Source organism: Oenanthe melanoleuca, chromosome 1 (assembly GCF_029582105.1).
Source record: "Oenanthe melanoleuca isolate GR-GAL-2019-014 chromosome 1, OMel1.0, whole genome shotgun sequence".
In the NCBI taxonomy this organism is placed as follows: Eukaryota; Metazoa; Chordata; class Aves; order Passeriformes; family Muscicapidae; genus Oenanthe; species Oenanthe melanoleuca.
The window spans coordinates 21,043,458-21,061,599 of NC_079333.1; the positions used below are offsets into that span (position 1 = coordinate 21,043,458).

General features: G+C 42.5%; 1 protein-coding gene across 1 annotated transcript; it reads left to right on the top strand.

The window, feature by feature from the left end:
- The first annotated feature begins 95 nt into the window (after positions 1–95).
- Positions 96–17,510, top strand: LOC130250750 (protein spire homolog 1-like). The gene is made up of 16 exons (XM_056486783.1): positions 96–336; positions 1,121–1,152; positions 1,598–1,762; positions 2,506–2,631; positions 2,916–2,981; positions 5,803–5,964; positions 8,286–8,354; positions 8,815–8,941; positions 9,380–9,504; positions 11,164–11,227; positions 11,783–11,934; positions 13,024–13,155; positions 14,482–14,546; positions 15,393–15,420; positions 15,819–15,961; positions 17,102–17,510. The coding sequence occupies exons 1-16, from the start codon at positions 96–98 to the stop codon at positions 17,271–17,273; spliced, it is 1,869 nt and encodes a 622-aa protein (XP_056342758.1). The 3' UTR covers positions 17,274–17,510.
- Positions 17,511–18,142: the final 632 nt, after the last annotated feature.

The following is an 18,142-nucleotide window of genomic DNA, read 5'->3' on the forward strand; positions in this document are numbered from 1 at the left end:
ACCTGATAAAAAGCTGCTGTGAGCATTTGCCCAGCCTGGAAAAGGGACTTTTAAGCTCCCTAGGCTAAGAGTGGAGGTTAGAAGTGAAAGGAAAAATGGAATCTCCAGGGTGTGAGCAGAGGATTGCAAAGGTCTCCCTAGCTGAGCTTCTGAGGTGTTTTGAGCATCCTGTAAGTGAGGAGCAAGCCTGGGCTATCTGCTTCCAGTGTTGCAGAAAAATAGAGCAGTTGATCCAGGGGCTGTCCCCATCACTCCATTCTGTGTTCATAAAAGGTTCTGGGAGCATCTTTATCCATGCTGATGGTACTGCTTCCTTCAAGGTCTACCACAAGTCTGGTAAGAGCATAGGTATCTGCAGATGCCAAGGGTTGTTCCCATAACTGAAATGTGAGGACAAAGTAGAGGAAATTTTTTCTCCCCTGCTTTTTTTTTGGTTTTTTTTTTCCCCTTCTCTTTTCCATGTCTGCTGTCATGAAGCTATTCTCCTACATATACTTCATTTCAGATGTTTGACCTACTAATTTTTCTAGTAGTGCTCTGTTGAGTCATTTGGTTCTAAGGAATAGCTGTGATGAAAGCCTTCTACCACTTATGTTATTTGAAATAAATAGTCTGAGGCTTTGTGATATGTACTGCTCTGTTCATCTTCCACTGTATGGTTCCTTTGTTATGGTAACTCTCACAGCAGATTTATGATTGTTACTTTCCCTTTTTTTGGTCACTATGTGTAGCCAGCAAGTGGTAATAGCTCTGTATTGTGTAGGGCTGGGTTGGGCTGCAGCAGAGGTCAGTGCTAGACTAATTCTTCAGGGACTAGCATGGATAGTAAAGACAAAGATCCTGTGCCTCCCCTGGAGGTTGGATATCAATTAACAACAACAAAATGCAGCAGCTGGTACTTTGGGCTAATGCTCACAATAACATGAATCTCCTATGTTGTTTTCTAGGACTCCCCAGATATAGGCCTACTTTCCTCTAGTAGGACTGACTTTAGTCAGAGGAGTTAGTTACCTTATTAGAAACAATGCTTCCTGTTCCCCTCCCCTGAAAAGGTTCTAAAAGCTCTTTACCAATGCCTGGACAGCTGTTTTTCTCCCTGACCTTCATTTTTCCCTTTCAGATGTTGGCAGCATTCAGCAGTCAGAGGACAAGGTAAGCCTATGTCTTTACCTTCACTGTGTGTGCAGATACAATCCTGTTGTAGTAGAAGGCCTGCTCAGGAGATGCAGGTGTCTTGGGAAACTATCAAGGTGCTTGAATTTACTGTGCCCTGTGAGAGTGACTACCCTGCAATCTGGAAAAGCAAACAAAATGTTTGGACTGAACTCAAGTAAGACAATGGGACTGGGAAACAATGTGCACAGATGCTGTCTACTGTGACATGGGCCACAGTTTTGTCCTGATAACAGATATCTTAGGAGTGCCAGTTAAGGCCATTTAAAAACTTTAAACCAGCTTAAATGGGGGGTACCTCTCATCCTGAGAGATGTGCTCAGTCCTCAGGAGAAGAGGAGGGTGCACACGTGACTGGAAGGTAAGAGCCGTGATGTCTCAACAACATTTTGAGCTTCATTACTTCCTTGGTCTCTGTCTGCAGCTGTTGGAGTACTTGGGAATGGTGATCTATGAAGCCCTGGACTGGGGAATCGACAGCCAAGTGGAGAGAGAACTGAGTGATCCTTTGGAGAAACTGCTGTATCTCATGTTGAAACTGGATGACGAGGCAACAAAACCACCAGTCACCCTGCAGGATGTTATCAAGGTTTCCTTCTTCCCCCTTAGTAAATTTAGCAGCTTTAGAGGAGTTGATGGAACAATGCTGTTGACCAAGAGGGAAGACCATTTCTGGGAAAAAGCTGGATGGGCTGTTGGAGGGCAGAGAGGGAGCATTAGCTTTCCCATTAGAGGCAAAACCATTAAAATGTTTTAAACATCTTAATTCTTTCGGAAAAGAATTAAGAAGGAAGACCGAGCATGGCTCTCCCACAGCTGTGTCTATGAAGTCCTTCTCTACACAATCTTCAAATTGAATGCCCAAAATACTATGGCTATTGAAAAAACTCCCTTTTCCATAGTATTTGGCTTCTGCAAAGGCTTGGATTTGAATGTTTCAACTCAAACAGATATTTTTCTCTCAGCCATAATTTTAAAGGTATGAGAAACTTCTGATCAGGGCAGGGAAATAGAAAAGGGCAAGTGACTCCACTTGCTGTGGGTTGTTGCTCTTTGAACTGGAGGCTTCTCCTTTCAGGTGCTTGTTTCAAAGCACACCTTATGAAAAACAAGATATATAAATTACACAGCTACTTCCATTATTGTACATAAAAGATTTAACATCTTCCTTCTTTGTTCTTCTGTATCTGCAGTCGAAAAAAAAATAAAGGGGTAGTAAAGAGGATTATTTTTAACCACAGATTGAGGAAACAGAATCTTGCTTATTCCATCCTACCATATTTTATTTTTCAAAATGTCAAGATCTTTTTTAAATAGCTGCACTTCTTTCAGGCCTGTGAGGAGCACTTGTCCGAGCCTTCTGAGGCTACCAGCCATTATGAAATGACCTGCAGGAGTCTGTTTACTGAATATATGGAACTTCAGAAGCTTGTGACCATCATCCAGACCTCCAAAGAGGTACATTTAGGATTACCCATTAGCTGCTATTCCCTCTACCTTCACGCTCACCAAGTCCTAAAGTAACCTTCTTATTTCACTAGAAATAGAGCACCTGGATGAAGTTCTGTTTTCACAATGTGAATAGCTGCTGTCTCTGGACCTTTTTTTTTTATTGCAACATTTGAAAGTTTAGGTGTTTGGAGCTTCTAGGCTTTTCAGATAAGCATTAGTAATTTATACTGGATAGATAGGAAATCACTGAAGAGTGTAAGGGGATGACCTCATGTGCTTGCTTTTCTCAGAGACTGAGAAAAATGGATGTGGAAGATTGGCTGGAAAATCCCATTCAAAAGAAGAAAGCCCGTGATGTAAGAGATTTATTTTCTTCATTATGGGGGACTGGGTTTTTTTGGTTGGCATTGGCTCTCTGAAGCTTTCCATTGATTCTTCTATGAAAAATAGAGCTTGAACACAAATTAAACTGCTTAGGTTGTTCAGGAGCCTGAGTAGTTAAAGACTTGTTGCAAAACAAGCTGGGGAGTGAATCTGAAGTTAAACTGTTTCATATGTCAACCTCACGTGGACTTCTATTCTACCCAAAGATTGTCTTTGTGGTCCAACTTAAACCACTTCTAGAAATGAACTTGGAGGCAATCTTAGGAGTAAATGCGCACAAATAGTTACACTGGCTGTTTCTTCCCGCAAATGAACCCCAAATTCCAGCTCTTGGCAGGAACTGACACCTGGCAAAACCAATCTGTTCCTTTCTCGTAGCTGGACTGAAAGTTCACAGAAGTTTCTTCTGTTATTGGGTTATTAGTCCTGGGGTGGACTAGTTCACTCTTATTATGTGAGATCTCTGTTGGTCAGGACTGGCAGGAACTGAAGGCCAGTCTGTCCATCTTTGTGGTTGTGCAGCTCCAGCAGCTCAAGGGAGTGAAGGAAGGTGAGGAGATGTCAGTCCTACCTTCTGTGCACTGTCTGTCATGTCTTTGATTGCTGTGCTTTCATAGATGTTGGACTGTGTGTTTGGGGCAGGGAAAGCAATTTACTGTGCTTTTTTCAAGGCCCTGCACAGTCAGGGCTCAATCAGAAGCAAACAGCTTCAGGCTGGAGCTCTGCCCAGCATAAACAAATGCTCTGTAGTCTGGAGTCTGTGGAGACAAACAGCAAGCCCTGAGAGACTTGTGGACTCACTCCCTTTGTCTAAATAGCACTTGCTTTGAAGCGTGCTCAAACTATTCGTATGAAAATGTTTGTGAAATGTGTGTTTGGGCATATTCTCAATTTTGTGATCTATTAAAATAAACTGGCAAGCTATCTCAAACCACAAACTCATCAACTGCTGTAGCTCTTTTCTGCAGGGAATACATGAATAAATACATGGGCTTTGCCTTGTGGCCTGAAGGCCAGTGTATCTGGCCTCTGCTCCTTCAGAAGGCATGAATTCCAAAAGCTGGATGTCTGTTGTGAATCTTCTGCCTCTAGTTTCCAAGTTCCTAAGCACCAGTTGATTGCATTGCTCTGACAATTTCTTGAGTTTAAAATAACCAGGATTCCAGTTCTCTGGGATCCCATAGGTTAGAGCTGATGTCTTGAGTGGTGCTAAGCTGGTAATGTGCCTTATGAACCACACTTTTTCACGTTGACTGATACAAAACAGATCTTTTGAAATGCATACCACAGCCTGACAGTGTTGTACAGTTTCAGCAGAGCTTATCTGTACATACCCCAAGTTGATGTTCACCTTGAACATCTTAAGCAGTGAGACCTGTTAGAAATGCAGCTGTCTTGGCACTCACCTGTTGAACTCAAGGTAATGGGTTTAGTGTGTTGTAGCATTTTGTGTTGTTCTGCATAGGTTATGGAAAATTAAGGTGGCTTTTGACAATACATGGGTTGGCAAAAATAGGATTGCAGTGATCCAGTCAGTAGAGAACTAAAAGCATGAATTATAATGATGTCACCAACATCCGAAGAATGTTTTGGGTGTGTAAGTTGCTTTGAAATGGCCAGCTGAAGGCAATTCTTAACCCCAAAAAAACGTGGCAATATTTTAGAACAGAAGTCTCTTTTCAGGTCATGTCTCAGTCAAGTTCAGTCACTGTGTGAAATGCAACTCTATAAAGTGCAAATGTCTTGGGATAAGCTAATTCTTAAAAGTCTTTAGTACTGATGAGTTTACCCAGAGACGTTTGCGTGTTCTCCCACACAGTCTTATAGCCTAGGCAATATGGCAAGTGTCTGGTCATTCTTTGAGAATTCTAGTTTTCTGGAGTTGAGATATGAGTACCAAATCTAGGCTAAAACAATCCAACCAAAATATGTCTTCTAAAGGGACAAGTAGAGAGAAGATGCTTCATGCTATAAGTAGAAAAGAGAGAGAAGCCTAAGTCAGATACTTTGTTCTGAGGCAGTTTTCTAAAATGTTTTGCTTCCCTTTCACTGTTTATAATACAATGACTTGTTCTTACTCAATTTGCCACTGGGATCCAGATAAGCTGTTGATTTAGCACTTCCATTACAATGTTGTCTAAACATGCTATTGAGTTGATTACTTTTTTTTTTTCCCTGTCTTTAACTTTTGTTGGGTTATAATGCATGCCTGAACATCCTCAGATACTAGTACAGAAACAGGATAAGCAGATGTTGGGGTTTTTAGCTTGTGTCTCTAGGCTGAGACTGCTAACCTATGCTGCTGTTAAGTATGAGATCCCTTGTCTTCCTCTTTTGTTTCGGGACACTTCAACCCTTGGTTTTCTGAAAATTTGGAGGATTTTAGTGGTAAGATTTGGAATTTCATTCCCAATGTTTCCTAGGATCCAGTAATATGAAAACACTCTGGCACCTGAAACGCTTGCAGAAAGAAAATGGGTCTATTTATTTACCTGGCAGCAAAAGTTATATTTTGCTGAAGAACATCCATAAAGTTAATGACAAATTTTTGGAATGAGCCTGGTGAGCCAGCTACAGGTTTCCTTGTTGTAAATTAACTTCTGCAAAGCAAAGCAATTTTCTGCTGTGTTGCTGCACCCTGATCTGGAAGTGAGTAGAAGGTCATGTTAAGGACACAATTCTGTGTTTCTGAAGGACTTCAGCTGCTAAGTGTGCCCTGTTACATGGAGGGAAGGGATGCTGCTTTGGGAGTGCTAGCCAGCTACTGACTTGGCCCTTGCTGGTTGCTCCTAGGCATCGCCATGGCCTGATGTCATCTGTGAGCTGCAGGCTGGTGTGAGGCTGCGCAAGGCCGCTGAGCGACCACGGCGCTGTGCGTCGCCAAAAGAACGCGTTCGCTCTCCCTATGAGCTCCTTTTGGATGACATTCAGCACAAGAGGTACACCCTGCGGAAGGTGAGTGGCTGGAGTCAACAGACAGCTTTGGAAACATCCACTCCATTTCTGAGCAGTATGTCTTGAGACCTCTTCTCCAAAGGCATGTCTTTTTCAAAGGTACATTGAATTCCAGGAGTGTCTGGGATTTCCTCTCAACTGCAGCTCAACATTAGATCACCCGATTAGTCCACCCAACTACTTAATTTCCAGTAACTTTTTAAATCAGAGTATCCAGAGTTTCATGAATTGCTATAATAAAACTGTTCTTCCCCAGGGTCAACCACTCACTTCCCTGCAGCAGTTATTCTGCCATGTGCACAGCAGTTTCATGGAACACACTCTTGCTTCCTTGAACTTTCCACCTTGGACACTTGTGTCCTTCCAGGCCCCTTGAGCTGAGCTGTTCCTGGCATCTTTATCTTGTTGCTTTGCCTTCCCAGATGCTGTGGTGTGTGTGCAAGTTCGAAAGCACTTTTGAGACAGTTCTCTGCTCAGCCTCAGGCAGAGGCCTCTGGGCAGTGCACTCAGCTATTGTGGGAATTTAGTCAGGGTAAAAAATGTTGAGCCCTTCACAGGGAGGGGTAGTGACTTCCACCTTCACCACTTAATTGGTGAAGATGGCCAGATACAAAAATGTCTGGGGTGTCGCTAAAGGCTTGAGATGCTCTTTGCTTGCTGCAGCTTGAGCTGGGAATGATGAGCAGATCTAAAACATTGGCACAGGGCCTTGTGGCATTGGCGTGCTTTGCAAACAGACGTCTTGGCAGAAGATGAAACACCACTCTTTTTGTAATAAAGAGTGGTATTACAAAAAAGTGAAAACTTTGCATACTGCACTAGACATCAGCTTCTTTTCCTCTTTGTTGGTGCTGCTAGAGTGTAGCAGGTTTAAAAGCTTCAGCTAAACCATGCACCTCCATAAAATCCCAGCTCTTGCTTGGCTTGAATGTGGCTCCAGCCTCAAGGTAATGCTATGTCATGTGTTTGGAGGTGGTATCTTGATGGAAATGTAAATTAATAGTATTGGTAAGGAGACAGTATATCATAGCTAACTTGTATTCCTTGGAATGTACTGTGTATCAATGCACTGTGCAGTACAGAACTGTAACTCAAGGTGGCAGGATGATCTGGGTCTTGATTTTCTTTTATTTTATTTCCATTTTTTCTTTTTAGTAACTCTTTCTTTGGTCCACAAGAAGCACAAGCATGTTTGAAGAGTAGTAGTCAGAAATGCTGAAAGAAAACAGAGTGCTACTGCTCGAGTCTTTGTGAAGGCTCTTAAACTAGGATTTCTCCATCTGCAAAGCTATTTTAAAGCTTCTCTAGCAAACAGTGGTCTAATTTGCAAATGAATGAAAGCACAGCTAGTGTGGGGAGCTGTAGTGTTGTTCTACCTGCACTCCCACGTGTTCTGAAGTTGTACACACAAGTGAAAGTAAATGACATAGCCTCAAAATCCAAATAAGTGAACAAGGCAGCTAAAGACATTCATATGCAATTGACTTTTTTGCAGCAAGCACAGGGCTTGATGTTTCACATTAATATCTTCCCTGCAATTCTATCTTGCTATTGTTCCTAGTTTGTCGGGCTGTAAGCCAGTCTCTGGGACTCTGGCTTACCAACACAGCTGCCTGCTGCTAGAGTTCTTGTTACAGTCCTGTTAACCCGTTCAATTGCTGTCCTCCCTGGAGCCGAGCTTTTACTGATGAGTATATGACCATGGTGCTTGTTGGGATCATTCCTGACATTAATATCTGAGTACAGGATTTTCTAGCTGCTTGTCAGTTAATGAGCTGTTTGGGCTAGAAGGATTTGTGGTCCTTGTGCAAGCCTCTAAGGCCTGTGCAGTTCTGATTGCCTCTGGTTTGCCACAGACAAATCTTTCCCTACCAAAACCCCATATAAGGAAATGTCATTACTCTACACTTCACATCTCCTTGTTTTGTTTTGGAGGGGCTGTGGGTAGGATTGTGTTTGTTTGGGGCTGTTTTTTTTTTTTTTTTTTTTGAGGTGGGGGGGAGGGGTTTGTTTTGTTTTGGGATTTTTGTTTGTTTTGTTTTGGGATTTTTGTTTGTTTTGTTTTGGGATTTTTGTTTGTTTTGTTTTGGGATTTTTGTTTGTTTTGTTTTGGGATTTTTGTTTGTTTTGTTTTGGGATTTTTGTTTGTTTTGTTTTGGGATTTTTGTTTGTTTTGTTTTGGGATTTTTGTTTTATTTTTAATGCTTTCTCCACCTCCCCTGTTCCCAAATCCTGACTTGTATCATTCACTGTGCCACTGAATGGCAGAGTATATAAGGAGCAGAGAAAGAACTATTTGTTAAGCATCACTTCTCTTTCAGGTGACCATCAAGCAAAAGCACAGGGCCCTCAAAGTTGATGTAGCTGCTCTCAAGCCTCATCTAAAGCCGGTAGGTGACCTGGTGCTGCATCTGATGATGGCAAAACAAGGTAATTCTGGAGGTAACAGGACATTTTGAAGGAATATAAAGCTAACACCTTAGCTACTGGTTTGTGTTTGGGAGGAGATTATAGTAACCTTACTTAACTTTTGAATAGACTCTCCTGCCAAACATGGTACTAGAAAAATGGGAGTTGGCATCTTTGTAGAAGAAAGTTGATCTTCCTACTTATTCCACTACTTCTTTAATTTGCAACATTTTGTGATCTTGAAAGAACTCCTGGAGTTCTTAATTTCACATTTGAATTCTACTGTGCATAGTGCTGAAGGTTGTCTCATGTGCAGGGCCCAGTGCCCTCTTGGGTGACAAGCACTTGTGAAACAGTGCCTTTGCTGATGCAGTTGTTCTGTCACCACTGGTCTCTTTGCTCTGTCCCATGGCTCTTTGCAGTGCTATGCTTTGCCTGCAGATGTTGAAGGTGAAGCTGAAACAGTGTGTGCCACAGGAGCCCAGGTGGCATGAACAGGTCATGGCAGAAGTAAAACAACCAACGAAGCTTCAGGCAGCAGCACAGGAAAAGAGGAGCAGGCCCAAAGGTACCTGCTGTAGAGTGACCTAGCAAACAAGCAAGTGAAGCATTGGCTAAAAATAATAGATGGCCTTGGAAATGAAAGCCCACTTATCTTTTCAATAGTATTTGTAATGTAAGGGGCAGGGAGGAATACAAGTTTTGTGTAATAGAGTTGGTATGGCATAAGAATAGCTATTTCTAAAAAATCTGTTTGTGGTTTATTAAGGCTCAAAAGATATTTTAACTTGCCCTTCATTTTATGGATGTTCAAATTTCTGTCCACTAAGTGAGATTACAGGATTTTGACCATCACTTGAGAATAAAAGATTATGTAACTACCAGGACAAAGCCTGGCTAAATATCAAATTCCAATGTGTGGGAATCAAATTTGTCATTTTGTTGTCCCAGCTCTATCTCATTTAGTTTGTGAGTATGGGCTTTTTGTTCTCCCTCTCCCCTGCAGAAATGCTTGTGGCATCAAATACTGTCTTGAACTCTCCAAGTGACAATTTCTTACATCTCCAAGATGCCAGTACTAAGTTTCAAATTGCCAACACTAAAACACAGCAGCTGGGAGCAGGAGCTCAGGTAAGGCTTTATGTGAAAGGACTATGGAGAGGCATGTGTACTGCAGGAATTAGAGCTGCAAGCATATACACAGCCTGGAAGGGCAGGCACAAATCCTAGTGTAGGAAATCTTGTCTCAAAAGTGAATGTGGTACTGCTGGGTTCACTGAAGTCCTTTCCCCCACAGAAGCTCATTTCATCTTCAAACACTTCTGTTTGTGGCAGAACTGCAGCCTATAGGTACTGATCTCTCTGACCAGTGATAGCATCCAAGGGAATGGCCTGAAGCTGAGTCAGAGGAGGTTTAAATTAGTTATTAGGCGAAGGTTTTTCACCTGCAGGGTGGTTGGGCCCTGGAACTGTCTTACCAGCGAAGTGGTCACAGCACCAAGCCTGACAGAATTCAAGAGGCATTTGGACAATGCTCTCAGGCACATGGTGTGACTCTTGGGATGGTCCTGTGCAAGGGCAGGTGTTGAACTTTGATCCTTCTGGGTCCCAACTCAGGATATTCTATGATTCTACAGAACTGAAGTCTGCTCTAGTCTCTTAAAACCAGATCCTGCAGAAGTTAAAATAGCATGGGAGTCTGGCCAATATGGACCAGAATATTCCCACTCTTAGCTCACATTGAGGCATTTGATGTTAAGTATATTGACATATTTTGATTTCACGTGGTATGTGAGCTCACAGAAGGAAAACCTAATGCTACGGTTTGAGGAAGGAACTTAATAGGTGAATTCCCACTTGTCTGTCTGTGAAGTTATTTTGGGAGTACTGTTCTTCAGTAAACCACAATACACAGCCTTTGGGTTCTTTAACTCCTGGCTGTATCATTAAAAGCTTGACTGCTTGGTTCTGGAATTCAGTCTGAGCATATTCCGAAATTCTGTGGAACAGAACTTAAGCCCTAACACATCATGTCTGGCACAGATGCTCTGGCATACAAACAGGAATCTGTTTTCTGTAAATATTTCTTTGTGAAATGCAGTTGCCTAGCTGAGGAAAACAGATATTAATTATAAAAACAGAAAATCTTTGCTATATTTGCCCCAGTCTGATCTATTTGTAGGAATATTCAGCATTTGAGAACCCTGTGGTTGATGTATTACTGCTAACTAAAAGGATTTTCATATGGAGACTAATGTAATCAAATTTTTCTGCTTTTCGAGGCAAGGTAGGAACTATGCTGTTGAGATAAAGCATTGGGTTTGAGTTAATGAGTTGGGCTAGTTGTTGAACTGTTGGGTTAGTCTCGTGAACTGCTCTCCAGTGTTGCTACATGTGAGCTGGAGCCGAGAAAATGGTTCCAATGCATTCCATGGGTTGTGTGGGGAGGATTTTGCAAAGTTGGTTCCTGAACAGATGAAACTTTAGTACTAGTATCCACTCTTGGACTTGAGCAAGAGAGAAAACAGGTGAAGTGGAAACTTCACTAACTTGATTGGAATTTCTTAGCTGTGAAGTGCAGGGGGAATTAACTTTATATTCCAAGAAGAAATAGAAAGTTTCTGAATGTACTACATTTATTTTTCTCTCTACTCCACTTCTGGCTGAGCCTTGAACATTTCTGATCAGTCATGGGCATCCTGGGTTTTATTAGGCAGCAGTACTTCTGATGAAGTGACTTTGGTGTCTCTTCCATAGAGACCATGAACATCCATGTTCTCTGGTCTACAGGAAACCACTCCCAAGCTGCCTGCCAGCACTTGCCTTCCCTCCACCAGGCCATCAGGAGAATCCTGCATCAGCACAGATCAGTGCACTTCTGGCTGCACATCTAAACCAGGTGACAAAGCCAGTGACCTGATGGGCTCCCAAACCATTGGGCTGGGCTCAATGTACACTTATTTAATCACCTGAAGATACTTCACAGGAGAAGTTCCAATACTAAATAAAGAGTCTGGTGAGGTGCCCTAAGAAAATAATTTCTCTGCAGTTTATTGAAGCTTGTGTAGCTCCTGCAGCTTCAAAACAATGATTGCATGTCCCCAAAGGCCTGACTGGAATTTGCAGTAAAAGCTAAATGATTGGTTTGAATATTCAAGTAGAAAGTGCAGCACTTCATTTTATTAGACTAAATGGTGCTAATGAAGCCTCATCAGTGCTTACTGACAAACATAATTGCTGTAACCTCTGCTTTTTTTGTGATCTGAGCAGATGGGTTGGAGGGGGAGAGGTTTAAGTCTTGCTACCTTCAGAAGGCAGTGTAGTGCTCTTGAGTGTCCAGCTTTCAGGGTGAATACTTAGAAACTACCAGTGGGTTTTCTACACCCTAAAACCCTCTCTTCCTATCTAGATCTCGCTGCAAATTGCACATCTCCTCCCCTGAGTGCACCCACACCAGGAGATATTGAGCCTAAGCGTTTCCTGAGCACTGGCCAACAGCAGCTGCCTCCTCACAGAGGAAGGTCCAAATCTTTAGAGAGAGGCTTTCAAAGCAAGGAGCTTGTAAGTCTGGCATGTCAGCAAGCAATCCTGGTCTGATATATCTGGTAATGACTTGCACCTTGATCCTCATGAAAGCAGTAAGCATGCTCTATAGATTTCATCTTGGGACACATTGTATACCCACCTGAAGTTTGTATGTTATTCTCTCCTTGGAGACAGCTTAAGAGAGGACTGGATGCTGTAGTGTCCTTTTGGTGGCTTCCCCCTTTGAATGATATAAAATAAAGTTGTTTCTCATACAAGAAGAGAAAAATATCATGACATTACTTGAAAGTGTCCATCAAGCACTTTCTCAAACAGACTGTAATTGGGAGTGGGACTATCCTGCTTTCTTCATGTCCCTTCCTTTTCTCTAGATTCTAATATGTTCACAAGTATCTTTTAAGCTGCAGTAAAGGGCAATAAGTAGTTAACAAAATGTGGACAGCACAGCGTCAGTGACTTTTACATGTATAATATATGTAGAACTGAAGGTATCAGGCTCTAAATGATGGTTGTGGGATAAATACTGGGGTCTGTGTGCTTCTGTGCAACCCTCTGAATTGCAGCCTTACCGTGTTCTGCCCTGACAAGACATGTTGTTCCCTTGTCTCTTTCATTCCTTCTGCATCTCTCCTTGCCCCCCCTTGGCAAGTCTCTAACTGGCCTCTCTGATGCCTCTTTGTTCAGCAATGTGGTGGGGGATGCAGGTGTGTTGGAGATTAAAGCACAGTTGTCTCTCCTGGCTGACCATGAAACCACAGCTTCCATTTGTATGGGGCCAGTAGGTCTTGGGCAAGAGGGTATTGTGCCGTGGAAAGGAATTTTGTATCCAGGAGAGGCCAGGGTGGCATCTGTTCTGGGGCCTGTTCCTAAGGGTAAAATGTCTCAAAGGAATCTGCTTGAAAACTGTAGCAACCACTCACCTGCCTGTAGTAGTTTCTGTGCTGGTACTATCAAACAGCCAGTCATCTGATACTCCCCATCACATGCAAAGCAGGGCTTTGGAAAAAAATGCTCCTGATCCTTTGGGACCCAGTTTTGAGATGACCTCCCCAAACAGCTGCCTTCTTCAACTTTATCTGATGTTTAACTTCTGTCTGTCAATAGGATTGTCCCTTTCCTATCAAGTGGCCATCACCAACTATTGCTGAGCTGATTGGAACCAGATATGCAATGATGGTGCTGGAAGGACAAGGCCTCTTCCAAGGAGGTAGTGATGGTGTCTTTTCAAGAGCAAAGGTATGTTTCTCCTTCTTCTCTTCCTGCTGCCTTTGCCTTTTCAAAAGCTGGCTGGTTTCATGGCCCTCAGTGTTGAACTGCAGAGGCACCATCTGCCTCAATTTATCCTGTTCATAACAGCTGAACAGAGTTTGGCCCTAGGCTGGAAAAATTTTTTAGTATTTGTGCAGTGATGGCTTCTAATCTAGCTTAAGCTGTGTAAATTGCCTAAAAAGTAGCCCAGCCTTTGCTTGTTGCTTCTTGTCTGATTTCCATGCAAGGAGAGCTGAGTGCTGTGACTATTGGTCAGCTCTGAAATACCAAAGTAAATAGTTGGGATTTGGTACAGCTAAACAGTGAAATAGGCACTTGACTCAGGCTCCCACACCCAAGTTGTGCTGACTCAAACCACCTTGCCAAGTGGACATGAAGGTGGGGCAGATGAGGGGGACAGGGAAGGAGCTGTAGGAGCTGTGTAGCTCAGGGCTGTTGGTTGTTCACATTTCTCAACTTCTGGCTTATTCCCAAATCTCTTTAGTGGGGGTGTGGCAACCACCCCTCCAGAGCAGATGTCTGGAGTACAGGCCCTTTGCAACACAGATGTGATGAAATCTGTGCTTTTTGGCTTCTTTGGCTGTTTCTGCACCCATTTATTTAGCAGTATGGACAGAGTCAAAGGTTCTACTAGCAGAGCCATGCTACTTCCACAAGCTATCTGATGCTCCTGAGACTGAATCCTTGTTTTCTTCTCACCTTACTGACCCTGCTTTAGCTTGCCTGCTCTATGACTATTCTAAAATGGCTTTCTTACCCACTGCTTTTTTAGCTTTCTCAAGCTGTACTTCTCAAGATAATACCACTTCTGACTGCCAGCTGTGTATGAATGCGCTCTTTTTTATAAAGTTCAAGTGACTCATCAGCTTCCTTATGACTCATTTTTTGCTTCAGGATTGAATTCAAATTTGCCCTGATTTAATCTCTTTGGGATTGCTGCAGTCTACCTCAAAGAATGTCTCTCTTCTTCCTTCTCTCTTAACTAGCTACTGTTACACTCTTGCACAATACGGCTATTGTTTGCTCAAGAGCCTTTTTTTAAACTCCTGTTGTCTGGCAGCTGCCCCAAACCTCTGCATTATAAAAACACTGGCCTACAAGTAAGAAATTTTTTTTGCCTTTTTAGCTTTTAATTCCTGTGTCTTTGCTATCCTTTATTGGACCTCCATTATTGTATATAAAACTAAAGCCTTTAGAAGGTTTGTTTATGTGCTTGCTCTTTGGCAGGCAGTGGATACTGTTGGTACAAAGATGTTTCCCATTTGCATTCACAAATAACTTTCCTTCCCACAGATCTGTTTCAGCTGCCATAAGCAGATGTTCCTTAAGTGGCCTTACAACTGTTACCTCTGCAGCAGGTGAGCTGGTACAAAAGGACTGAATGAGGAAGAAGAAAAGAGTGAAAGAACAGTGCTGAGAATTCTCAGCATTCATTGGTTGCACTACTGGATAGGAACAGGTTGCTGAGCCCTTCAGCTCTGCCTTACTACACAAGCCAGGCTGAAGTGTCTACAGCTGGAAAGGATGTGGAAAATTTTGTCTCTGAAATAGTATCTCAGTTTTATTTCTTAGTATTAAGTCAGCAATAGCCAAATTTCCTGTGTATTAAATTAATTTCTCTGAGATCACCCTCTGTGTTTTGCTCTAAAGGTTTGCTGTAACTTCAGCTAAGGGCTTGAACAGGTTCTGGGAGAGAGTCTACACCAGAATCTTCTGTTGAGGACTGAAAAATAGAACTTCAGACCTTGTGATTGGGAAAGAAATGGAGCCTACTTGTATCCACTTATTTGTCAGAGGCTTTCTTTTCATGGGAGAGTGAGGGATGAACTTCAGGCTCATTAAGGCTCACTTAAATCTATTTGAAGCTGTTGTGAAGCACTGAATTGATTATAAGCAGCAAGTAAACAACCCCTGGAAATTGAGCAACTGTCTGGTGGTAGTGCTGGGTGAAGCATAATGAGCATTTGCAGATAAAGCCTTGAAGCTATGGATGTTGACACATTTCAGATGATTTAAACTACCAGAAATAGTTTAGGCTGGCAAACTGAATAGTGGAGTTCTCAGCTTGCTCACTTTGCCATCAAATGATTCTGCCACAATCATGAATTCAGACTTACTTGGGAATGTCCCCTGTAGCTGCAATAGTGGTATCTGCTGAGCTTTACTCAAGTGATTATGCTGGAAACTTTTTTTTTTTTTTTCAGGGTTGCCTGCTGTGACTGCTGCGTTAAGGCAAGTCTAGTCTTTACAACAGCATATGGGATTTTTACATTTTCTGCTTTCCCTCCTCCTCACCTAGTCATAAGAAGCTTTCCACTGATACCTCAAATCTACTCTCTAGCTTGTTTCTAAGAAAATAGAAGAGGGAATACTATGAGGTGTAAAAGTGGCCAGGGTGACACAGATATCTCTTGTCAAACTCAGCTAATGCAACTCCGGTTCTTCTTTCTTTCATCCTGTGTAAAGTGTGGGGGTTACACTGGACTCCTTTTATCCAAAGGTCAGAAAGTTCACTGCATTAATGTCTACCTTTTAATTGCACCAATAAATCAATTGCATGGCATGCAAACTGTCCTGCTAAGGAGGATGTGTTTCCCTGAGAACTCAGGTGACTTGTGTTTTGATTCTAGATGTCCATGCCCTTCAGAACATGCATACATCTCCCACTTCAATTCCTAAAATTTTTGAGACTCTCCAGAGAAGAGGATCCAGCTACTCAAGAGCAGAAGAGCTCTGAGTTGCTACATGAAATAAAGCACCAGCAGTATTTTGGGTAAGCTGGGACAGGGCTTTTCTACTTTTTTCCTTGAAAGATGTCACCAGTTACTTATGCAAAGATGCATACATGTGGACAGCAGTATGTAATACTGGGCTGTTCTACTAAATGTTCTGATGAGTTTTAGCCACTGGTCTAACTAGTCCACAGTTCTCTGGAAGTACTGTGGATTTTAGATGACCCAAAAGGAGGAAATGTAGGTGCTCTGAAATGCATTTTCTGTTTTGACTATCAGTTTTCTGACATGGATTTAGAAGTGTCCATATTTGCCCAGACATAAAAGGTTTCTTGTAGTAGCTTCATAGTATAAGAATTTCCAGACCCCATCACATTGTAGCCCCCACAGCTGGAGGTCTGTCACTACAGCCCAAGAGTAGCCCCTTTCTACTTAGACATGAAAGGTCCTAATTGTGGCTGAACAGTGATGCCACAAATGGTGTCTTGGTCCCTCCATGCACATACAAATCCTTTCCTTTTTGTCCCCTGAAAATGAATTATTCCAAAAAGAGCTTTTGACAGTTCTGGGTGAAAAAGACAGACAACGTGCATATAACTGCAGCATACAGGACTGAAAACATACATTATCTCTTCTTTGTGTTCTCTTCTTTCCAAAGCAGTTAAATTTTCTACTGGGTAAGCTGGTACCTTCTTTTGCTTCCTGTGAAACCATTCTTTAATGTAGCCAGAATAAAGACACAATAGTTTCTCATTCTAAATCTGGTACTTCAGCTGCCAAAAACCAGGAGTAGCATTCATTACTGAACTGCCAGTGGGGCAGGCAGTGGTTTGGTCTGTGTTGAAATGCAAGTGCTGCAGAAGAGGCCTGAGAGACTACATTACTGTCATACTGCAGGATGGCAAAAAAAATCCTGCTGCATGAGGATGCAGATATAACCTTGGACCAGACACAGATATCCATTAGCCCTTTGGCTGATACACTGTCAATAGAGAGGAGGTGTCAGTAAATGATGCTGGTCTGGTGCTTTTTAGCCTTTCTAAGTGGTGCTGATGGCTCTTTTGAACCTATGCATTTGGCTAAACCACTTAGCATTCTGGGGAAGGGTGGAAGAGCACCATGCCCTCTAACAGAAACCTGGGTCAGCTTTCCTGCTTTTGTTTTTCTCTCTGCCCCTCCAGTGTACCCATTGTTTTGGAGCCCCATGGCCTAGCACAGCCCCTGTGCTGTTACACAGGGACCATGGCAGCCTGGCTGACTGCAGACATCTGTACATGGTGTGAGCAATACCTGTTGAATGTGGCTTCCAGTCAACAGCACAACATCCCTCTCAGGAGAATTTCCTGGGCTTGAAGCAAACTGGATTGATTCTGCCCTACATTTCTCCTGTCACTTGTTATATACCTGAAATAAATGAAACAGCTTTATGCACCTTCTGACATAAAGGCCTAAATGAAAGACCTCCCTGCTGGTTAGTCTAAGCAGGAAGCATAGTTAACACTTCTGTATTGTGGAGTATTCTAAAGCTTTGTGGGTTTTAGATTTTAATTCTTTTTATGTGTCTTGGGGGAAATAAATGTTGAAGCACTATCACGCCTCTAGCATTTCTTTCTTTGCACCTGCAGCTCTCATTGTTCCGTGGCACTTTTTGCATTCATTGCTGAGCAGATTTCATCCAATATACTGAGCACAGGGAAACTTTTAACCAAAGACCCCCCCATTTGTGAGAGGCTTGGAAAGTGGAGCTCTCAGTTATGTGATCACATCACCCTGCATTTTGCAAACACTCCTTCCTGACTACTCATAGCACTTAAAGCTCACGGCTTTGGTGCATGTCAAGTGGCAGTGATGGCTGCTCTGTCTGCTTGCATTAGGAAGCAGGTTTGATTTAGGAAGCTTGTTTTGATTTTTTTTTTTTTTTTTTTTTTTTTTTTGTCCGTGCACTATCATGCTTTGTCACCAGAGCTTTCTGTGCATCTCACAGAAGTACCCCTCAATGCTGTCATCACCTAAAAGGCAGAGAGTTGTTCTTGGGAGATTCTTGCTCATTGTCTTGGCCTTAAGCCTTTGCCCTGGAATAAACTGGATTATTGCAATATTCCATAGGGTTTTTGTGTGTGTTTAAAACAAAAATTGAGATAGTGGCCAGTGTATTTATTTATTTCTCCCCAGGAATTGCCTGTGTGGAAGGGATATAGGGCCTGATGGAGTTTGCCTTGGTG

Coding starts and splice junctions, on each gene's coding strand:
- LOC130250750 (XM_056486783.1), top strand. CDS start 96: ATGGAATCTCCAGGGTGTGAGCAGAGGATTGCAAAGGTCTCCCTAGCT. Junction 5,965..8,285: donor AGAGGTACACCCTGCGGAAG/GTGAGTGGCTGG, acceptor CTTCTCTTTCAG/GTGACCATCAAGCAAAAGCA. Junction 9,505..11,163: donor AGCTGGGAGCAGGAGCTCAG/GTAAGGCTTTAT, acceptor TCTGGTCTACAG/GAAACCACTCCCAAGCTGCC.